Source organism: Pezoporus occidentalis, unplaced genomic scaffold (genome assembly GCF_034315485.1).
Source record: "Pezoporus occidentalis ecotype Australia unplaced genomic scaffold, CSIRO_AGI_Poc_V1 ctg94, whole genome shotgun sequence".
In the NCBI taxonomy this organism is placed as follows: Eukaryota; Metazoa; Chordata; class Aves; order Psittaciformes; family Psittacidae; genus Pezoporus; species Pezoporus occidentalis.
Window position 1 is genome coordinate 86,500 of NW_026916304.1, and position 24,249 is coordinate 110,748.

Below are 24,249 nucleotides of genomic sequence, written 5' to 3' on the forward strand. Positions count from 1 at the left end.
CCCATGTATTCACAGGGAAATAAAACCCAATGAGAACTGCTCTTGAGAAGCTGTTTATGCTTTTTCCATGTTGTGCCATTTTTCTTTCCCTGGATATAGTCTTTGTTTCCTGCTAGATGTTTCCGTTCAACTTCTCTTTTTCCTTTCTTTCTCTGTCTGCTTGGAGAGTATTCAAACAGTTTATGACCTGCTGTGACATTCCTAGTGCAAGCACACGTCTCCTGACTCAAAGGTATCTGATTTTTGGTCTTTTCCCTAGTCTAATAGGAATGCTGATGTTTCCAGCAAGTTAGACAAACAGTACAGAAAAAGCATAATCATGCTGCACAGTAAATAATCTAAACCACTTGTAGGTTACCAATTTTAACCTAAGCATGATGCAGGTAGAAAAACACCACTCCACATACCCGATTATTGTTCTAGTTGAAATGTGATTCTATTGATTGTACCATTTGCATTTGTATCTATTCTTTTTGTTAAGCAGACAATGGTAAATCGTGGCTGTTGTTGCTCACCGGATGTACAATGAGTTCTTAGCAAAGTGCAGGGTCTGAGGTGTTTATGTAAATAACATGTAAATGACCTGCAGCAGCCTCCGTGCCCGCTAGAGGCCGATACTGCAGTGTGGGAAAGCCTCTTCTCAGTCGGCTCAGTTGTTTACAGCAGTTCTGACTCCAGCATAACAACAAAGGCAATTTTAGCCTTGTAATGATCTGCGGAGGTAGCAGGGGGAGTAGGATTGTTTTATCCAACCCTCAGCTTGAGAAGTTTTGTCGGGTGACCCAGGAGGTGGGTGTAGGCAAAAGTTTGGAATTCCAGTCTCATACTCTACCTTGGATTTGTTTTGTAGTTCAAACCTGGGCAAGTGAATGGCAGAGTAAATTTGGGATTGGGAATATTCCTTTAGATTGTATTTCAACTTTTAGACCCAAATATGAGTCCTCTAAAACACTGCATACTAAAGCAGCTCACAGTAAGGTAGCTCTTAGGGGGTTGTTTGGCTGTTCTAGGATGACTTGTACTTAACACATCCTGTAAAAATAAATACATGTAGTACTGTATGGTTAATAGAAAAGAACAGCTTTGTATTTTTAGCTTGCTGCTGTGCTGCACCTGTTCTTAATGCTTGCCTTGAATCTTCCCTGTTTAGATAACATTTATAGCATCTCTGCATCTTACAGCTCTGGAGCACATGATCCTTGCTTCAGCTGTGGTGCCCCTGATCTTTATGTGACCACACAGGCACCTTATTTATATCCCCTCCAAAAGTTAGTGTCACTGAGAGAAGACTTAATGGGAGCTATAGAAAACTATAGCTAACACTTGGAAGGGTACTTACACACATGACTGACTTGAAACACATGGATAATCCTATTAGAATCAGTGGGACTACTTATGTATTTTAAGGTAAGCACCTGCTTAAGTAACTTGGTAATTCAGAATCTGTAAGAGCAGCAGAGACTGAATGAGTTCCAGACCTAGAAAACTAGGAGAAATGCCAAGACTCCACAAGACTTGAGACAGCACAAACCGTGGTACCAGTTAGAACCATCATCTGGCTAGGAATGGAATTCAGCTGTACTTTGGAAAAGCTGATATGTCTTGGGTTTATTGAGTCTTTCTGTTTGCTAATCTGTGTGGCATTTCACTGCAGAACAAGTGGCCATGTGGCACAGCAAATGTCTTTCAACTTTCCAGCCTGCAGGAGCTGTGAAGTTCAAGGGCATAAACACTATGCATGTCATGTAGGATGAGAAGGCGGTGTGAGATTTTTACGTAGTGAATGTGCATCCTACAGGCAAGCGAGCAATAAAACTGCCACATAAAGCTGTGCAGTAGCAAAACCAGGAATAAAAATGTATTTCTTGCAGGGTCCTTGACATTCCAGCTACAGTCAGCTAGCTTAGCTGTAAATACCACTACATGGAAAAAGGCTAAATAAAATAACACAGTCAGTTCTGTTGAAGGAAGCGTGAAGATTCAGTGTGTGATGCCAGAACCTTTCCTCACTTAGCAGTGGGAAGGGCATATCATATTCTCTTGTTAACAGGAACTGATAAACAGGCTCTCAGTATGTTCTGGTCAGTAGCTCTTTGTTTCTGGTAAGGAAATTGCTGGACTAGACTTCCTAGGAATTTTTGTCTCTTATAACAGCCTTATAACTGCAGGCATCAGCAAAACCTTGCAGCAGCAGTTGCCGAGAGAGAGCGTAAGTGTGAAAGTATCAAAATGCAGTTAATGATACTGCATGTCCACACTACCTTTTGCATTGCTATGCCGCCCGACATCATGGCACAGCATTGGGCTGCAGAGTCAGGTGGAGAAACTCTTCTGAAGCCTGCTGCAAACACTTGTACCTGTTTGCAGTGTTAACAACACTTCTTGTGAAGCGTTTGCAGCAGGTCAGTGCTTGTACTGATCAGAGGTTTTCAGATTTGGTGATTCAGCTGTAGGGACTTAAGTTCTTTACTGACTTCCTAATGTTATCACTGAAAGTGTATAGTACATCAGAAAGAGTCATGACTCTTGACAAACCATCTTTCAGCTCTTGGTTGAGAAAACATAGCTTGTGTGAACAGATCACAGTGGAGTGATGAGGAAAATGGCATATACTTTTCTCAAGAGGGTATCTAGGATAGCTTTAAAGTTTAGCTGTGCTACTAAGACTGACATATGAAAAGTAGCATTGCATGTAACTCTGTTGACACAGTCACGCATGCACGGTAGGTCCAGAAGACAGGGATTCAGTCACACAGATGTTTACACTGGTAAACAGGTTTCTGTGAAGTACCAAACCCGGTTTGCATACCTAGACAGCAAAGTGGTCAATGAGAAACTCACAGCAGGGTGTGCCTGATGTCTGTGCAGCAGAGCACATACATGCACGTGTGTAAGGCTGGTCAGGAAAAGCAAAGCTAAAGTTGTTGCTGCAGGTGGTTATTTCAGTAGCTGGTACAAAGCAAACAGAATTCTGCAAGTCTTCATGACAAAACTATAGAAGCAAAGTGAAATGAAATGTGCCCTTTTTGGAAAAGAAATCTTCAGGTAGATTGTGTGGTAGAAAATATGTTTAATTCTGCTACCAAATGGCATAATGACTTTGCATAAAAATGAGGATGTAGGAGACCTTTTGGCCTATCATTTGTGTAAGCTTCCTCATTAAGGGCTGTAGTCCGTGGTGAATGCGCATATTTGACACGTGCTGCAGGCAAACAGCTATCTAGAGCCTCAGGAAGAAGTCAGGGAGTTGGGAAATCCCTTGAATTCAGAATGGTATAGTGCATAGCTTATTTTAATGTAACAAAGTACATGAATCGGACCAGTGGCTTTTTCACACCATCATGTATCTTGCATTTCACAGGGTTAAAATACATTTGAATATAATGGAAGCAGCAATATTTCTGCGAATGACCAACTGTACAGCACTGTAAAGAGCTTGCTAGTTTAGCTAAAATTGATAACCTTTCAGGAAAGAAAGTAACTAGAACAGATGTCAGTGTTTGTGCACCTGTGTAGCATTTTTTGAACCTTTCAAAGCACTTTCAAATATTTTTGCAGTGGTACAATGAGCTAGATGAATATTGTTCATCATTTACAGACAAACAGACCTTGGTTCTGAAGACTTATAAAGCTTGGCTAAGCCTGAGGGTATTGCTGAAAACAAATCTTTATTGTTTTCACTTTTAGCTCTTCTTGAGTATTATTATTGAGTATTATCAAAATAAAGGACAGAAATAAGTGAACCATATCATAGATAACTTTACATCTGTGGTAGTTTTGAACTTGAAAGTGATACGCTGTCCTGTGGGAGCATATAGAATCATAGATTCATCATTTACGTTGGAAAAGACCTTTAAGATCACTGGGTCCAACCATGAACCTAACCCTGCTAAGGCCACCAAATGAACACATGAATTATTTAATCTGAAGCTATAATGCTGTTCTAGCAGTAATAGACAACTTGATCTCTCACTTTATTTCTTTCATAGAGTTAGTTAAGAAACCGCTCTCTTCCAGAGATGGTTTTCTTCTGTGGACAAGTTTATCTTTAAGGGTGATAGACTTAAGGCTTGGTAAACTAGAAAAAATAGCAGGTTGTGGACCTAGAAACCTTTCACTCGCAGTGACTGTCCTAATGCCCCTATCCCTGGCTAGACTTGAGGGTCAAGTGTTTTAAATAGGATTGCATAGAGCAAGGTCGGATTGCCAAGTTATCTGAGTTATCCCCACCTTTGGTGAAAAGCCATCTATTGGATATGCAATAAATTCTTTGTTATTGACAGAAGTGGAGGCAATTTTTTTAGCTTTAATAAATGAATTTGTCAATATTCTTGAATATAGTAGTGCCACTGAAGCATATCCTACCTTTTTTTTGGTTTGAGGAGTTTATGTGAGAGCCCACCTTTTTGTGCCTCTATTTTGCACAAAGATTGCAAGTCTAGAGAACAAAAAACTAGTTACCATGATTCTATTTGAATTACATTTTGCCTCTCTAACTTTCTTAGAATGGATAGAATTAAATAGCACCTGAATTTATGTTTTTATAATTCTGTTGAAGAAAAGTTAAGACAAAGGGTGTAGAAGCATGTCTATGCACTTCTTTTTTCCCTCCTTGTTTGGTGTGTTATAATAATACAGTGGTGTGATCCCAACTCCAGGTACTGCACAGACTGCTTCAGGAGGACAAGTGGAATACAGAGCTCTGTCTGGAATTTGCTACATGGCATGGTATCTTTTCATTGGCCTGATCTGGACTAGTGAATTCATTCTTGCCTGTCAGCAAATGACAATTGCTGGGGCAGTGGTTACTTATTACTTCAACAGGTAAGTGTAGAATCATCCCAGTATAGTTTGGGGGATTTTCCAGCATTACTTTCAATCTTGTTCTAGACAAAATAGTCTCAAACTGCAGCTTATGTCAATATCTCAGAATCCCGTTTAATAGAAAATAATGTTGCTTGTTACAAGATCTTGAGAAAGATTTTACAATGCATGTGGTATCATACAATCACAGAACGGTTGGGTTTGAAAAGACCTTAAAGTCATTCAATTCCAACCCCCTGCCACAGGCAGGGACACCTTCCACTAGAGCAGGTTGCTCCAAGCCCCTGTGTCCAACCTGGCCTTGAACACTGCCAGGGATGGGGCAGCCACAGCTTCTCTGGGCACCCTGTGCCAGTGCCCCAGCACCCTCACAGGGAAGAACTTCTCCCTTAGATCTAACCTGAACTTCCCCTTTTTAATTTAAAGTCCTTCTCTGGCATCCTTGTAGGCTTCCCTATCAATGAGATTCACCCCTACCACTGGAATTACTGTGCCAAACTGTGCCTTGATGCAAACCAACAGAACTTGTTTGACTCTGCTGAAATTACTATTCAGAAGGCACAGGCTGCATTTGACCCTTTTCCAGGAGCATTGTCTCCAAATGGAGATGCAATAGATAACTCCTCTGTAATTTCATGTATTTGCGGTCAGTTTGACCCCTTCCTAAGTGTTCATCCCTGCCCTGGGTTTCCATGTGGTCTGGCTGACTGAATGTCTAGCCTGCTACTCTTTTTGCAGGCATTTTCAGTTAACTGTAAATGCTTTTAATACCATGGTTAAAAATAAAAAATTGTGTAAACTTCCTTGAATTTTATATTGCCCTGAAATGTAAATGTGGAGTGAACGAGGGGAAAAAAAACCCTGTTGGTTTAGACTTGCAGTATGGTAAAATGAAATTGGTTTGGTTTCATGCACTGGATTGGTGCTATCCTGTCATTGGGAGGAAGATTTAAATCTCATGACACTTTGATTTTTTTTGACAATGAAGAGTAGTATCCAGAAAACATTGTTTCTCATAAGTACTTGATGAGCTCTCTCACCCTTATTGCTCTGTTCTTTGCCCAGTGAGGAGATTTTCTGATCAGTGAAAAACTCTGGCATTTTAAGGCGTTTCTCCATTTTGTATTAGAGGAATGATAATCTCAAAAGGTGATAATATCAAAAGGTGATAATCTCAATTTGCTGGATAATTAGCCCTTGAGGAAAGTGATGTGAGAGTTGGTTGGGAAGCCTGGCAGGAGAGGGTCTGGAGACCCTGGCACACTGGCTGCAGCTGCCTGGGACTGCAGGGCTTGGGCAGCTGGGAAAGGGAGGCTTTGGGCTCCCCAAAACCAAGGTAGCAGGTTTCTGTGATGGTCTCTAGAGTGAATCCTCGGGTGCTTCAGTTGCTGATGGAAAGGCCTCCTGCTGAAAGGATTCCAAATGGTCTGTTCCGTTCCACCCAGCAGAGACAGCAGCACAGGCCTCACTTGCAGGAGCGACTCCGACAGTGAATCAGCTCCAGCCAAAGCAGCAGAGCTACAAGGGTCACTGCCCACTATTCATTTAAATGATGTTTTGTCATCCCATCCAGAAAACCAAGGCAGGGAAGTGTTTAAAGTGTATGAGGATCCTGTCTCTGCTAGGATTCTCTATGCAGGCAACAGCCATGCCGTGCAACTGGTACTGGTAGAAGAGTAGACAAACCCTAAAATGCTGCTTTTTCAAAGGTTGACATCTGCAGAGTTGCACAGTCACAGAACTTGCATTTCTCATGTCATCTTTTTCTTACTGAAACTCTAAACTCAAATAGCTAGCATGGCTGTGGTTCTGTGGGTAATTGGCTGCTCTTTTCTAAACAAATGTATGTATCTCAATCTTCAGCAACTGATTCAGCTTTAGCAGCTGAACGCTGAGACACCAAGGGTTCATTTCAATTGGCTTGCTTGAGAAAGCACTGGGAAGAAAAGCAGCTTCACTGACTTACTGGGTTGTATGGTGCATGTTGGTATGATATGCCACCCAAATCCCCAACACAAAGATACTGTCCCAGTCTTCTTCCAGGGAAGCACCTATAGAAACCCCTGTGATGACATTTACTTCTCTGCTGGGCTCTTCCGCTTTCCAGCTATTTTTGACTGCTGCAGGGACTGGCCACAGAAGGTGCCTGCACCCAATTGTGTTGAAATAATCTTGCATATCTACTGTCAAGCCCTCCTCTTTCTTGCCAGGTGGCATGTACTGTGTTGAGAGAGTTGTGCTTGGAAGGTGAAATACAGTTTCTCTGTGCTGGTAATCCCTTTTCCTAGCCTTAAGGCTGTGAGCACAGATCTGCAGAGCAGTAAGGGAATGGGCAGAGGCTGCTTAGCAGCAAGAGCAGCCGTACCATCAAGGGCAAGGGTTATCTCAAGCTGTTCCAGCAATTCTGAGCTTGTCTTGCTGTGTGTTTTTAATGTATCCCCTGGGGCAGCATCATAAAGGCATGTCACAAGAGTTTGTTTATGATACCTCACAGGGAGGCTTTCTTCTTTGCTTGTAAGTCCTCCGAGGAAATGGCACTGCCTTTCCCTGCGGAAATCTCAGTCCGCAGCATGCACAGCAATGTGCTGCATGGCCAAGAGTTGCAAATGGGGAGGGCAGCGGTCATTTTAGCTGGATTAGCTTTACAGGTAGCATATGTTTGTGAGGAAACCACCACTGAAAATGGAGTTTGCCTTTTCCTTCAGATGAAACATGAATATATGAAAGATTTTATTAATTTAATAAAATGAAGAAATTTTTTTTGCATAATGATTGCTTTTGGTGACTTGTGAAAAGGGGTCAGTCTTTTAAAAAACCTTCGCTGTTAGTATTATGCCTTACATGAGGGTTTATTTTCATGGTAGGTATTATGTGTGCATATGTACCTTTTCAGTCAGATGAGGCTTTTCCCCTCTGGGTACTTGATCAATGTCACAGACATCACTGTCCTGTCCGTGTCTAAGCTTATTCAGTAGCTCCAGTGCATGTCTGTCACTGCACAGGGTTGAAATTAAGGAAGTATGTAACACTTCTAAAGTATTTTACACTAAATCTCTCTTTAAGCAGTCTTTGAAACAGATGCGGCACAATTGAAGAGAGCTATAAGCCCAGCTCTGAAAGGGACAGGCTTTTAAAGAAGTGCTTCTTGTTCTTTTTCATATATCTACATCTTTTGGATGTGTCAAGATGGCATTTTTTCTCCACACACAAAGAAGTGTTTTTAAGATGAAAGCTGAGATGCATGTGTGATGATTAGATTGAAGGGAATTGGGTGTTAGAAAGATACTGAGAGTCACAGAGCTTACAAGAGAATCAAGACAATTGGCAGCACCAGAGAAAGAAAATTATTAAAAGCTGATGTGGTATTGGATCCAGGTTCACAGGATTTTGGAACAGTAGTGTGCTATGTAAATCAGACAATCCTGTGGTCACATAAAGTTGGAATGCCAAAGAGGAGAAGCAGTCTGTGGCCCTACTCAGTCTTGTAACCAGTTTTATCAGGCAGACCCCTGTTTTTTGTCCCTGATACCTTGTGTGCATGCAGTGGAGTCTATATGCACAGGATTCACAAGGAAAATCTTTGTCCTGGAAGTGCAACAAGAAACCTTGTCAGACCCTGTTCTGGTGAGAATACCTTTACTTGGAAAAGAAGGTGTGGAAGAGCATCCAAACATCTAGAAATGCATTTATACTTCAAATTTTGACATTCCTGCTCATTAGGGAGTCCTGTTAAAAATATCAGGTCCTTTCTTAATTTTTTTTTTTTCTTCAGGAGGAAGTAATTAGTAACATGAGAGTCCTCTCTCTATTTCTCACCATTGGTTAACATTCAACTGGCAGAAACCTAATCTTTTATATTCTGAGATCTGCCTGAGACTGTAATTTCTAAGATGGTGTATGAGGGAAAAGGAAAGAATGGTATGATATGGATAGAATAACTCATCTATATTGCTATGTATGTGCTTCTAACACAGCAACCCCAACAAACCGGCTTATTCAGTATAAAATTCCACTATCCCCCAAGCTGTTCCCCTAACCATAAGACCAAAAATAATAAATGCAGCAACTGCTTTCCTGGAATTTCCTATTTAAAATAATGTGGTATATTCAGATATTTAAATACAACTTTTTTGCTTGCAAAGTATTTAGTGTTTTGAATGAGCTGCAGTGATACCTCCAGGATTCTTGTAGAACTGTGATACCTCTCTAGATACAGTGTGTATGATTGATATCCTTGTGGAGCTTTTTAGCCCCAACCAGTCACTCTCTTATCACTGCCTTTTTATTTCTTAGTTTATTGTGCAAACTATTAACCGTTCAAGATAACAGATGTTTTGAAGGAGTCACTCATGAAAATAAGGCATCTTCTTTGTGATACAAGGTTTGATCTTAACTGCTGAGCCAAGTTGCTGCTGGTCTGTTATCTCTGTAAATTTCACAGGGTTCGGCCAGTTGCTGAAGAGTTGCTTTATAGAAGGGCTATTTATGACTGTTGATGGGGGGGAGGGGTTAATCTCCTGAAACAGCTTTTTATAGGTGTTTATAGCATTAATCTAATTGATTTTTTTCTTACAGCATTTGAAAAAGGGTGGGGGAGCGGCTTGAAGTTCTTTTCCTGGTTTTTATATACATTCTTAAGAGCTGTGTCATACTACTGTCTGTAAATGATTGACATTAAACTGACCTTTAGAACGGGACCAAGAATTCCCTCGGAAAACAAATCATGTTCAATGAATAAGAGATAATTATCTGAACTGTATTTAAAGCAAAAGTTGACCAAATTGCATCAATAAAAGCAGATATTAGATCTCAACTGTAGATATGAAAGCTTGTGCTATTTTTTCTAGTTGGTCTTTTATCTGTAAAGCAGAAAGAGCGGATTCATTCCTTCAGCCGAAGATCTTGCAGAAACAACAGTAAAATGAAAGACTGTGGAGAATAGAAGTGACAGAAAGCGGAGAGGGGTTCAAGGAAGTATTCTCAGATGGTGTTCACTTACTTCTGGTATTTTCCATTGTAGGCTTTTTCTAGATCTTTTTCCATTACTGAATATACCAAAAGAGTCATTGCTTAAGAATTAAACTAATCCAATAAAAGTTACACACTTGGCTGCTTTCCTTTGGACTAAGGTGAACATTCAGATGAAGTCAGTAAGAAAACTGGACTTGTTGAAGTGGGAAAAGAGATACTGGCTTAGTTATTGAAATCTCCCAATCCTAAAAAGATACCATGTATATATCCTTCAGTTAAGCTTTTAAATCAAGTTAAAATTCTTTGGTTTTCTTTCTAGGAACAAGAATAACCCACCACCTCACCCAGTCCTGTCTTCCATATCAGTTCTTTTTTGCTATCACCTAGGAACTGCTGTAAAAGGCTCATTTCTCATCACAATACTGAGAATACCAAGGATTCTTCTCTTGTACTTTTATAATATCCTAAAACAGAAGGTAGGTGTGTATAAACCAGCTTTATTTAGTGTTTATATGTAAAGTTTTCTATGAATGATAAAGGAAAAAATTGGCAGAATGCTCTATTTAAAATTTTTTGCATTGTAAATTTTACAAAAACAAAGGTAAGGAAGAACTTTGTTGTTACATCTAAGATATCTACTAGAAAATATTTAATCTGCCTTGTAATAGGAGTTTGTAGAAAGAATGTATGAAATAAGAACTATTCCAGAGATATGTGTAGGATCCAAACCACATCTTTTAAGGTATATAAAAAATAGAGCTGTGCTGGTTTGGTTGTGCTTGACTTCTTTGTCTTTCATGCATCTCCACATCTCTTACCTGCTGCTGGAAACATACCACTGCAGTTAGTTCTGACACTTTGGCAAGGAGAAAGAGCTGTCATGACTGCACAGCTGTGATTTTAAAGGAAGATTTAGGCAACCCCCTGTGGCAGGGGATCAGAATTGGATGAGCTATAAGGTCCCTTCCAACACAAACCAATCTGGGATTCTATTGCATACAAGCTTTATGCCCATTCTTTTCTTTTTGTCCATTAAGGGTGGACCAGTCATTTCAGAACTGTGAAGGTTTTTAGGTAAACAAAAAAGTTGAAGACTGTCAGTGTACTCCCTGATCGCTGTAAAGTGCTGTAAGGGTTACTGAATTCCCTGCCTGCTTTGCTCTCCAAACAGCTGTTAGCTCACAAAGCTGCTTGTGGCACTTACTTTCTTTTCTCAGAGATGAATCTCCTGTGCACAGGAAGAAAGAAGATATGCTCAGTTCATCAGTCATTAATACTACAGGGTGTGAATTAAAAACAGTTCCTGTAACTCAGAAGGAAGTAGCTTGTGCCCAAATGAGTGCTTTATTAGAAGAGTCAGTCACCTGTAAGGCAAGTTTTCCTAAAATGGCAATTTTGAGTCTAATTCTGTGTCCGGTAACCAAACATTTCATTTTATTGCAGGAGAGTGCATGTGCCAAGTGCCTGTTCAAGTGCTGTTTCTGCTGCTTTTGGTGTCAGGAAAGTTGCTTAAGATACTTTAACCAGGTATGTTCTCACATCTCTGTCACTCAACCATCTGTATACCTACAAGCTGTGTGTATATGCTAGCTATAGTTAGCATGACTAAAGCAACATCCAGTGTGTGCAAGCCAAAGTTTTCTGCTGGCCAACTAAACTAAACCTAAACTAAACTAGTCTTCAAGTGTAGATGGTACTTGTTGCAAAGAAACAGGGAATTCATGAACATGCAAGGTACAAGATTTTAGGAAGCTAGTTATCACAGCTTGGGATAATCCTTTTAGAGGGCCACTTGCTACTTCTGTAGGGAAGAAGACAGTATTTTGTTGAGCTTTGCCTGACAGACTACTGAAATACAGAGATTTCCAGGTGGAAGGAATCAGTGAAGAAGTAAGAACCCTATCTGGAGATGTGTCATTAAACTAGACTCAGTATTTTCCACCTGAAAGTACTGAGTAAAGAAACTTGAACTCCTGGCTGATTTCCATTATCAGTTTATCTGGGAATATGATCCATGATGAAAAAGAAAGATGAATATCATGTTCTCTTTTTTTGAGTGACATCTTTGTTTTGTTAGCAGTTTTGTTTCAAAAGAGGGTTTATTTGAAATGGATGATTTCTGAGTTTTTTAGATACTTAACTCATACTTTTTCCTGATCCTTTTTATCCACATGTTTTCCAGCTCTGTGTACGTCACTATACATAGTTAATTTTTTTCTTTGTCAGTCTCTCCCTTCATTATCTCTGGTGACTGTGGTATTCTTAATGTGAAAGGGAATCAGATATTCACGCTGATTCCTGACTCTGATTGTCATGTTCTTTGTTCTCATTGCTCAGGGTAGTAATGAAGTAAACAAGACAATGCTGATAAAGGATCTGACTTCTCCTCTGAAGGAGGTGCATAAATTAAGTTTAATCTTGGACCACTCTGAAGAGCAAGTTTTTCACTTAGTTCAGCCTAGATTAAATACTTGTGCAGTGAAATTTCAGGTTCTAGATGATGAATTTTCCAGGCTTAGCTTTTTTTAGATAGACCTTATGGTCACTGACTGAGTGAGGAATCTTTGAGTTCCTTTTGATTCCAGGCTTTCCATTTGTAGTCACCCTTTCCCCTTAGCTTCCTGCCTTTCAAAGAGATATCCAGCATCCTAGTATTTACTTTCTTCAGCTGTTGTATGCTACGTGTTTGTTAAAAGAAGAATTAATTACTGTAATGTTCTTCCTTTTGTTTCAGAAGGCTGTATGGTAGCTCTCGTTCCCTTTAAAGATTTCCTGTTTCCTAATCTATTGTAGGCAAGTTTCTGCTTTTATATGAGTCCTGGCTTTTAACCTAATGATCATAGTACAGTTTGCTGTTAGATAACTGTTTGTTGGAACATCTTTTTGGCAAGGATGATGGTGTTCCATGTACTCCAAATCCAGGGCAGTCTGGGCGAGGGTTAGAGGAGAAGAAAAATAAGAACACACTGCAAGATTTTAATAGTAGTTTTACCTGTCCGAAGGGGTAACATTGGTCTCAGATTATTGCATTTCATAGAGAAATTAATGTATCTGATGTACTGAAGTACTGAACTCATAACAGCTCTTATTGAGATCAGTGAGGGAGGCTACAGTCTTGAAATGTCACATGGCTTTTGAACATGGCCTTGAGAGTAGGACCTGGAAGGGGTTCAGAAATTGCTGGTACCGATGTTTCTACTATTTTGAAAGTATTTTTTAGTTCAGATTTTGCTTCTTGTGTGAGTTGAAATGACTCAAATGTGGAACAGCTGTTAGAAAAGTTGGTTCAAAAGTTATTGTATGTGTTAACATTCCTTACTGTATTTTTACCTTTTATTCTATTACTTTCACTATAATAATAGCATAAAATTACCTAAAACTCTTAACCCCCCCCCAAAAAAAAACCAAAAGTTTTCCCCATCACTAATGCACTCTTTTCTTCAACCTGTTGTTATATTGCTTAGATGATTGAAATTCTTTCTGCTCCTTCATTCACAAGTTTAATCAGGATTAAACAGAGTCCCTTGTTTTCCCTCTGGGAAGCTTGCAGATGAGAAACAGGTGCTGGAGGAAGTAACACTGCTGATGTAGCGCAAGCTTCTCTCTTCCCAAGTTCTCTGTTAAGTTATCAAAGAGTACTTCTCAGGCTTTATGGATGGAAAGGTGCCATCTTTCAGGTGGGATTTAACAGCGACTTTGGTAGTTGCATGCATCCTTGAAGTGACTTGTTCTCTGCAGGCTCAGCTCAGTTTTGCTCAGCTCTCTGGAATTTAATGGGAACAGGGCCAAAAAGGTGCCTTGTCCTCTTTCCATCGTGACAGAGTGCTGTGTTAGATGCTGACAGTTGCCATATTTCCAGTGGTGGTTGTTGGAGGGGAGGGGTGATGTAAACCCAGTGTCCTGTGCACATTGCAGTGTGGATAATTAACAGTCTGTCTTCCTAAATTTCTCTTGGTTTTGCAACTGGATCCTGTGCTAAACTGTGGTGTAGTGTTGCTATGTGCTGTTAAACAGTTCACTCCTAAAGCTCTTCCATTTCAGTCATGGGCAAAGTGATTCATGTGTGTGTATAATCCATTAGTAACAATTGTAAAGCACTCTGGGCTCTATCTGGATGAGAAGTGCTTTGTGACTATAAAGTCATTATCCTTACTTGACAGTTCTGTTCGCCAACACTTGTCAGAATTACCACAGATTTTTCATCTGCTGGCTCTGATGGGTTCAGTATGTTCCAGATAAACGGAGCCTATCATCTCCAGAAAAATCTGGGAGATAGAAATTTTTCTTCCATAAAAAGAATATACTGTGTTTTTAATATGGTTTGGGAGCTACAAGGTCTGTCTCCTGCTTTCTTAAATCGTACTGGTAGTCTTCTTATACATCAAAGTGCTCGCTGCTTTTTCCCCATTACAACCTTGTTGCAGTGACTTTTCCATCTATCTATTTCAGGATAGTTTTGCTTCCCTGTGTCTGCTCTGGGTTCATGTGCAGCCAGTTGGCAGTGAGCCTCTCTGAAGTGCAGCACATGGGTTTCTGAAGGAGCTGCTGAGCAGTTTGTGGTTCCTCTGTTTTCAACAGCGTGGTTACTTGCAGTGTAGCCTTCCATGCCCTGTGGTGGGCATTACTGCAGTCAGCAGTGTGTTACAGCCTGCATTTGCCAGTGCTGAGACGCTGGCACTGAAAGCAAGCGACTGTCTAGTGTAAAAAGCCAGAAGCAAGTCTATCTAATGGTCATATATCCCTGGCAATTGGCTTGGTCTTAAACTTTGGATGGAAGCCTATCAGGAGGTTGCAGTTAAATGCCTTGCAGAGAAGTGACCCAGATAAAACCACAATCCATGCATGCTAATGAAAGTACACTTCTCTGCACTGCCAAACACATTTATGCTTCACCCCGTCAAGTACTCCTTTTTCCTCCCAAAACCAATATTGCATTTTAATGTTACTGGCAAAATTGCTTCTAGATGTTAAGCTAAATTTTCAATCATCTTGAAAATCCAGTTGGCAAAAATGTTTAATCTTCAGTGAAATAATATTTGAAATACATTTGGTTTTCTTTTAGTGGCTTTATGCATGCAATAACAGGAAATAAATTTCCTTAGGTCTTTACTTGCTCTGTGGGCTAAACCCTGTAGCGGATAGAGATGAACACGGCTGACTAATTCTTGCTTTGGTACCTTTCTCTTCTCCCCTATCCCATTTTAAAAGAGAGAAAGAAAATAACATGCAGTGAAGCGAATGACCGACAATTCAGTGCGTTTGAGCAGAGCAATTTGTGAACAACTCTCTGGAAATTTTCAGTGCGATTTTATTTCAGAGCTCTCAGATGAGAACACTGTCACACTAACTGCAGAAGCCAATGTAAGCAGCTCCAGTAGTGATGTAATCATGATGCAATGGGCACTTCAAGTAGTATCCTTATGGTCCAAGCCCTGTGGTTGAGATGGAGCCCAGGTGTAGCAGTGCAGGAAAGGAACACCCAAGTGCCCTCTGCAGAGAAGGTTGTGTTGGTCCTTCCCACTGGGTAATAGCCATGGGAGGGAGTAGATGACACAGAGATTAGGAAGCAAAGTAAGTTAAAGGACCACAGTGCAAATATAAGCTAGAATGGAAATAAAGGAAATTTGTGCTTCTTTGGTTGCTTGAAAAAATTTGGGAGGCTGTTGAAGGGTTTCTTACAGATGGTAATTAACCTAAGAATCAAAACTAACTGTGTCTGTATTAGCTGTGTGCTTGCTGGTTGAAGTGGGAGAGGAGAGTATTCTCTGTGTGTGTGTCAACCACAGGACAATAGCCATTAGTTAACAAGGCTGCAGAAAGGGCAGGTTCAGTCTTGGAAGGTATGAGATGAAATACTTGCACCAGAAAGAGGGGGATAAATGCCATTGTGCAAGTTGCTGGTTAGGTGATCAGGCTCATCTCACAGGGGAACTGGAATATCCTGGTGTGTCTACTTTAACAGATGAAGGGTAAGAGCGAGTTACCATCTATGAGTATATCAAGAAGAGAAACAGAAGGGAGGGGGAAGAGCCAAGACAAGGTCAGCGTTAGCAGGAGCAAACTGTTCATGAGTAAATGTTGTCTGGAAGTTGGAAGAAGGGTCCTAGGGATCAGAGGTACAACTGTCTGGAGTAACTCCAAACATAAAGGTTGGGAGAGGGAAAAACCCTGAGCAGTTTAAAGAGGGAGCTTTGCACTTAAGACATTGTATAATGTGCTGACCTGAAATAGCCAGGGGCTGGAGTGGCTGGGAGTCCCTTCCAGTCTTGCATGTCCTGATCTCTTCAGTGAGGCCTCACAGGCACATGTTGCTCTGATTTCCACCACTGTCTGAGGAACAAGCTGCAGCTTTCTCACTGGGTCGCTAACTGCTGTACAGCAGCCACAGAAACATCACTGCCTTTTGCTGCCACTGGATTTTGTTTCCTGAGGGGATTCCACTGGCAGCTGGGACACTTGCAAGCCAAGACACTACTGGCTGGAGCTGACCAGGGCAGCCCCCAGGAGAGTGGGCAGCAACAAGATCAGGTCAGTCAGAAAATACCAACAGAGTAGGAAAAGCTGAAGTGGGGTACGACACCCTTCTTCCCCAAAGCCATTTTATTAAAACAAGTCCTAGAGCGGAGGGCTGAACTCAGTCATTACACAAAGTAGCAATTATTCTCAACAATTGGGGAACTCATGGCCTGGATCTAAGCCACGGTGCCTTTCTCATGAAACCAGCAGGTCAGTCTTTCCAAGACCCTTGACATTCTGTGTTGTGAGGCACAGAAGGATGTATTCTTTAAATAGAGGGTTTTTTGCATACTGTGGTATTTGGAAATATGTAAACATTCACATTCCTTATTTATTCATCCTGACACTGAGAAACTTGTGTCTAGTTCCCAGGCTCCCAGCCAGAGGAGGCTTGTGTTCTTCACAAAGGTGGTGATACAGTACCAGCCTGCTGATGCAAGGGTAAACTGATCCTGGCCCACTGTCTCCCATGCTTTCTGATCAGTGGTGTGCTATCAGTGCCATTATTACTTGTTTGTCACTGCAGCAGAGACTACCATTGTAAAACATCAGTTCATTGAGCATAACAGGCAGGCTGAATCTCCATCCAGCTCAGTATCCCATCTCCCACAGTGGCTGTGAGTGAACTCTCAGGTAGAACAAGAGTATATTTCCCTATATATCTGTTTCCAGCCTAGGGACCACTTGATTTGAGTATGTTTTCTGTGTGTTTATTAACCCAGTGGATTCCTTTTCCCTGAACTCTCCCAGTCCCACTTGAGCTCATGTGTACTTACAGCAGCTAAAGCATCCTTTGTCCAGCAGTTCACAGCTTACAGACTTACAGTGAGGAGAAATACCATCTGTTTTCAAATTTGGCTCTTACTGCTTCCTGCCCCTGCCTAGTCTTTGTGCTGGAAGAAGCAGTGAGCCATCTAACCCTTCCTACCCTCTCTGCATTTCTCATGATTTTGTAGCCTTCTTCCTGCATGCTCCTTCAGTCACCTCTTTTCCAGACAGAAGAGCCTGGTGTTCTCAGTCGTTCCCCAGACAGAAGACATTCCATACCTGTTGGATCATTCCTGCTGCCTTTCTCTCAAACATTTTCAAGTTCACTAAATCTTTTGTGCATGGGAAAAGGGAAGATGTTCTGTAGAAAACCACATCTAAATGACCTGTTTCTAAATAATAGCAGATTCTTAACTGACCATGGCCCACTGTCTTAGCCTTTGGAACTGTCTTTATTTTGAAAGGGATTAAGTTCTTGTGCATACCCTGCCACTGCAAAATTAATGGGATATCTAAGCTTCCTAGTCCAAAACCCAGAATGATTTGCAAATACTCGTAACAGCTGTGTGTGTTAGATGTGCTCCGGTGGATGAGAAGTCATTTGAGCTCATTTCTGTGCAAGTTTCATGGAAACACACGTTTGCTTCAATGTCAGAGATGTGTTTTGTTAGTGAGAATGTGTAGATTTCAGTGTGGCGGGATGGGACCAGGGTATGGGGTCTGCATGGGAACTGGCAGAAAAGTGGATGGGGGGACAGTCTAGGCCAAACAAGAAACCCTTCAACCTCAGGGAGGTATATTTTGCTCAGAGGTAGAGATCACTTGGTTTTAAGTCTTCTCCCTGTACTAGTAACATTCTTGATTCACCTGTGTCAGTGACTTGTAGTGTTCAGCAGTTCATTCCTTTCTGTCTGTTATTCCTTCTATAACACTGGATTATTACCTGCCTGCTTTCTTGTGTAGATGTCATGACTAGCTGTTACTTCCATGATTTGTTGAAGTTGTAATTGTTATAAATGCCATTTTTTTTTTTTACCAATACACCAAACCCCTGTGCAGGTAGTACTCAGTCTCCAGTATTATTTTCAGTCTTCCCAAGATAACTATTCTAGTTAATAAATATCAGCAATTCTTTTCATTGCACATTCTTCGGATACCAAAGTGACTAATTCAAGAGTGCAAACAAATGGGTATTTATCTTAAGTTTGGAAACAATGTTTGAACAAGTGCACGTGCATTTTCAGCATTCTTTTTCATTTTAAAAACAGGACTATTTATAGTGAATATAGAATCTCTGTTTCATTTATTGGCCAGACTTATAGTGACAGCACCAGATCGGGATCTGTTCTGTGAATTGAATTCATAAGGGACAGAAACAAACTTAGATAACCCTTTGCACCTTGTGTCTCAGCTCTGGGTCTATTAATGGAATGATGACACAGACTTAACTCCCCGCATGTTATAAAGGTGGGTCTATTCATGTTTCCCAGGGAAAAGGAGCAGTGTCAGGATAAATGGGAGTTAGCACAGAAAGCATTTTTTCCTATTTAGGAATGAAGTGAGCTTGCTTGTTTAAACAGATTTTTATGCAGATACTCAATGTGTTTCTGTAGAGTTCAGTGGAGTCTTCGATTTTTCTTAAGAGTAGGCAATAAATCTATGTTTTTAACTGACACTTCTTCCATCTATGGATGTAGTTACTACTGTGTAAGTACAATATATACAGGATATCACCCTTTAGTTCTACTTTTTTTTTGCTTACTATGAGAGAAAGAGAAAACCCCTTTGTCATATATAAAATAATATTCACAATAAAGAGACAAAGGATCTTAGACCGCATTTAATGTCTTTCTTTCTCTGTCTTATTTTTAGTTAATACTGCTTTGCCGCACTACATTATGTTCCAGAAATTGCTGTGGGGTAAAACTGACCTCTGCAGAAATAGATTTTCTCTGCCTTCAGATAGCTTATTTTAACTTCTAAGTAAGAAAACCAGGAAGTGTTTTGTAGTGGGCCATATAATTGACTTTCAGCGGACCAGTTATAGGTATTTTTTCACTTTCAGGTGAAGCAAAAGTAATCTAAGGAGCAAATACACGTTTGGGTATATAAATTCCTTCCAAACAGTAATCCATTGCACACTGTGGTTCTTACTGACTGTACTAATCTGGTTTTGAGGCATAATGCACCTTCTTATATTTTGAGTAAAGAGAAACTGCTCTTGAGACTTGCCGGTAAAGATCAGCACATATTTCAGGTGTCTTGAATGGTGTTTTTCTCAGCTGATATTTTTGACATGGTTTCAGTCTTGTTGAGGAGTTCCATAAATGGAACATATATGTCAGGTTATGCAGAACAACTGCTAAAATAATCCAGTCCATTGAGGTAAATATTCTGACCTCCCCACCCGTCTTGGCAAGTTTCCACAAAGAGAAATCGTGTAAAATTCTCTAGTACATCAATAAACTGATGTCTGTTGAAATCTGTGTGTAGAACATAGCACTCCCTGGTCTGGTCCAGGATCCTTTAGCTGTTCTTTTCCAGTCATTTTCCAAATGAGTTTGTTTTATGGCTGCAGGCATAAGCTTGAATTTAAGTAGCATATGAATAGTTTGAAAGGGGCACATAGAAAAGCTTTTAAATCATCAATTTTTCAGTGACTTTACAGCTACATAACCTGATTGTTCCACCTCCATAGTTTGCCAGCAGTCTTGGTGATAGATTCATAGAAAACAAGCAAGTTTGGGTAGTGTGACGCCAGCTAAGTAAGTGTTTTGTGGTACTTGTATTCATTAACAAAAAATTAGAGTAGAGAACTTTGTATTATGCAAAATACTTTTACATTCATAAAGTCTGTATTTCCAAATAGAGTTTAAGGCTTTGCATGTTGCTTAAGTAATACCTAGTGCCTAAGAGTCTTCCCTTTCTCGCTGCGTCTTCTCTCATTTCAGCATGCATATACAACTACAGCTATAAATGGGACCAATTTTTGTACATCAGCAAAGGATGCTGTCTTTGTTTTGGCAAAGAATTCTGCTAAGCTTGCATCCATTAGCTGTTTTGGAGATTTTATCCTATTTCTAGGAAAGGTAAGAGTAACAGAAGTACTGTTCTGTAAGAATGAAGTGAAAAATCAGGGGTTTGAATCTCTTTTCTTATACCTAAAGTAAATAAGGCTTATCTTTGTTAAACTCAGTGTTGTTTATGCTGTAAAATGAGTTCAGGAGAGAAGATAACGTTTAAGGAATTTAATCCTTTTCATAGTTTTTACAGAGTGATTTAGTTGGATCAGTATCCTTGGTGCCACTCCTACAGTTCTCATTAAAATGAGTCTTTGGTAATTACATAGTAAAAGATTGCCTCTGCCCTGTGGAATCGACATGAGGAATTGAACACAAAGTGTGACAAGTGCAGGATGCCAGAAACTGCAGAGCTATTTCCCAGATGAGATGTGCTGTCAAAATACTGGATTGGGGAGTTTGGGGGATTGGGGGTTTTATTAAGAAGCATTTCTCCATGATTAATGAGGCTGCATTTCTCTCTCACTGCCCTTTACAGGTGTTTGTTGTATGTTTTACTGTTTTTGGAGGATTGATGGCATTTAACTACCATCGGGAGTTGCAAGCATGGGTAGTTCCTCTGTTACTGGTTGGATTCTTTGCCTGCCTGATCTCCCACAGCTTTCTGTCTGTGTTTGAAGTGACAACAGATGCCATCTTCCTTTGCTTTGCTATTGATATGGAAACAAATGATGGATCTGCAGAGAGGCCGTACTTTGTGGATCAGGAACTGCTGGTAAACCCAAGTGATAACAGGAAAGATGTTTGAGGCATTCTAAGCTTTGGGGGACTTTTTCTTTCCCCAGGACCTAGTAGTTTGAACCCACAACCCATGCTATTTCCTTTCCAACACCTTAGAACAGGATGGGCACAGGGATACAAATCACAAGTGAATTTATAAAGTGAAGTAAATGGCTCCCTCTGACTCCCGTGTGCTAGCTCTGATCTGCTGCCTTCTCTCAGATCATACCCTGTAAGTAATGGCTGAGTTTTCAGGCCTTAGTAGATATATGTTCAATATATAATTGGTCATTAAAAACCATAAATAACTAGATGAGCTGGCTGCAGAGATCAGTCCATGGGGTGTTTTAAGATTAGATGTTTATGTTTGTTGTGACTTACTATAGCTGCTTGTTGCAAGCAGCAGGTCAGGGGTCCATCCACATCCTATGAATGCTGTAGTTCTGAGCCGACTTCACACAAACTCGAGTTGCTCTGCTTCATAGCTATAGTTTCCTTTGCCAAAACAGCCTTCTGTCTCTTGATTAAATTCTTCTGCCTCTGGATTTGATTGTTCTGTGACTTTACCCTCAAAATTACTGTATTGTATCACAAGCATTTTCATGGGTAACCATTACATAGCTAAAAGCAATGGGGAGCTTTAGCTAGTATCTGAAACATTTGAATGTGTATGTGCCATCCCTTTCATATTAAGAGCATATCTGAAGATGCAGATGTTTTTTCCTTTCATGCTATGTTTGCCAATCCTGTCTTTTCTTTCATAAAGAAAGATCTTGGTGATTCATGACAAACAAACTCAGCAGCCAGAATAGCTTATACGATATGAATGTTCTGGAGGGATTTCTTCAGGACAGTGTTGGAAGAAGTGTTTTGTGGTTTTTTGGATGCTGCTGTTTAACTCCGTGTAATGTTCATAGAATTTTGTTGGAAACAAAACAAACCAACAAAAAGGCAGCCTGAAGATAGGCTTTAACCCTTTATACAGAAGCAAGCAGATGTGCTTTGGCTTTGATTCAGAACAGTACTTAAGCACATATCCCGAATAGGAATATGTTACTGAATGGAAAACTCTGAAGCCTTGACCTCTATTCTTCTCCCTCTGTTTTGCCAAATGCTAAAATACTTCTTAAGCCAGTTCTCCTTTATGAAGCAAACAGAGGCTTTCCTCTCTCCACTTCCAAACTTTGTGGCAGTTTCTCTTTAACTCTGGTCTTAATTCCTTATAATTAGGCATGCCCTAGGGCCTCTGGTGAAGAGGGGATTTCCCCCAGGGGTAAGGATTCTTCCAGGCAGGATAGGCTGTGTAACCTTGTATGGGAAAAAACTGGGGGCAGCACATCCAAACTCCTTCTCATTATATGATCAAGAGTAAGTTTGCTCATATAGCGAAGAACTTTGAGTTTCCCAATGCATGAAGGCATTTCACTTGGGTCGTCCGTGTTACAGCTGGGTTACAAACATCTGGGGATGGGAGGCCCTCAGGGCAGTATGTGGCAGTGGCAGAGAGCCAGGTGAGGGATTTCAGGCAGCCAGAGTCCTTGTTCCTGTAATAGATGTAACAGATTCTCTTGCTTAATCCTTCTCAGCTGCATTCATCACCCCTGCTGCTCCTGCAGGGTCCCTCCTGGTATCACTCAGTGTCATCCAGCTAGGAACCAGCTATAGTTTCTTAGCCTGGGGCTAATTCTCTCCCTCAATCAGGTATTTTTATTTACATGATGGTTTGCATTCCCAAATGATCTCACCCTGTTTTTTGCTCTTAGACCTTTGTGAGTCAGAGTAACAAGTTAACAGATGAGCAAAAACACAGAAGACCTTTCCAGGATAATGAAGATGGGACAGAACTCCAACCTATGGTGAGAGAGGTGTGGGATATGTATTTACCTGCCAGCTAATCTGTTTGCCTTTATGTCCCAACAGGAATGGATGTAGGCTGTCATTTATCTCCCAGTGTCTTACCATACCAACGTGTTGTACCCAGTATCCTGTTTTTCCTCCTGTTGCTTTCCTTCCTCAGGAAACCTTCTGCTGGTGCAAAATGGCTGGGTCAAGTATTTGTTCTCATCCTTCTGCCCATTCCTCAGTGTGCTCAGCAGAGGAAGAGAAAGATGTGATAATGGCAAAGGGGTGGGAGATAAGTGCTGGTCTGATACTCCTCCACATGTCTGCTGTAGCAGTCAGAAGAGCAGTAGGCTGCTTGATTTCAGGCTAGAACTGCTCAAGTTCCAGAGATGTAAGATTAGAGCTTAGAGGCCTTTCCTCTCCACTTCCCCCCCCCCCCTTCCCCCCTTTTCTTTCTTTCCTCCTTGACTTTTTTTCTCCTTTCCTTTCCTGGCATGCCAGAAGGGAGTGTTCCCCTACACCCAGTCTTGGGGAAGTCCTGCAAATAAAGGCTCGCTGACATCTGAAAAACTATTGCAAATTGCCCAACCTGAGAAGCTGCCCCAGCAGGTTCACAGTCTGGGCTGGTACTCCCCCAGCATCAGGGGGGCCAAGCCAGGGCTGTTGGAGAAAGGCTCTGCAGCAACAGCTTCTCTGGCACCTGCACTTTCTGGACACTACCACCAGTGTCTTCTGCCCCCCTCCCTGCTTCTTACAGGAGTGTCACACATGCTGGTGATGTTTCTTGAGCTGCCTTCAGCAAGTACCAGGCTATAACAAGCTCTCACACAATCTTGTGGGCATTTTGCTATAGGCAGATGGTTTATTCCTGCAGCGAGATATAGTTGTGCCTTATTTTTTCATTGTTTGGGTCTATTACTGCATTCTTCAGTAAATTTTTGCCAAGCAAAGAAATTAGGGGGGTGGGGAGCCATTCCCCAGGAGATGATTGTGGATTTGAGACACAAAAGAACCTTAATTGCTTTCCCAGTCTACTCTTATGACATTTAAATGCAGTAACAGGACTAGTGCTACACATGATTTGACTCCTTGTTCTCTCTTTGTAGACTTGAATGTGAAGTGCACCAAGAAGTACAGTGGCAGAGCAGCAACAGCAAAAGCAATTGGAGCAAAAAAGACTCCCAGTACCCCAGGACAACGTATTAGTTCTCTAAATCTCTGTTGTACCTTCTTCATTGGTAAAGTAAGTGACACACAATCTGTATGAATAAAGCATTTTGTGTGTCAGCACAACTGTTTTTTATCAATACTTTTCTGATGGTCTGAAAGTTGTGGTGTGCCAGCTCACATGGAGCTTTTTCATGCTCTTCTGGGCACACTGGGCCAGTTGTTCCTGGATCAGTAAGCGTAGACATGTTTGTAGAGGCACTCTGAGCTGGCTGCTTCCTGATTTATTCTGTATGTCTGAACAGCTGGTGCAACTAAGTAAGGAACAATGCTGAGCTCATCAATGAAATGATCACTGATA

General features: G+C 40.9%; 1 protein-coding gene across 2 annotated transcripts in view; it reads left to right on the top strand.

The window, feature by feature from the left end:
- Positions 1 to 24,014, top strand: part of SLC44A3 (solute carrier family 44 member 3) — a 34,386-nt gene extending 10,372 nt beyond the window's left edge. The window contains exons 10-16 of one of the 2 annotated variants that reach the window (XM_062606119.1): positions 169 to 232; positions 10,115 to 10,271; positions 11,239 to 11,322; positions 20,031 to 20,168; positions 20,638 to 20,874; positions 22,643 to 22,735; positions 23,828 to 24,014. In XM_062606119.1, coding sequence (XP_062462103.1) covers positions 169 to 232; positions 10,115 to 10,271; positions 11,239 to 11,322; positions 20,031 to 20,168; positions 20,638 to 20,874; positions 22,643 to 22,735; positions 23,828 to 23,833 — 779 coding nt within the window. In that variant the 3' untranslated portion in view covers positions 23,834 to 24,014. Of the gene's footprint in view, positions 1 to 168; positions 233 to 4,658; positions 4,825 to 10,114; positions 10,272 to 11,238; positions 11,323 to 20,030; positions 20,169 to 20,637; positions 20,875 to 22,642; positions 22,736 to 23,827 lie in introns of both variants that reach the window. The other variant, XM_062606118.1, reaches the window with a different exon arrangement.
- Positions 24,015 to 24,249: the final 235 nt, after the last annotated feature.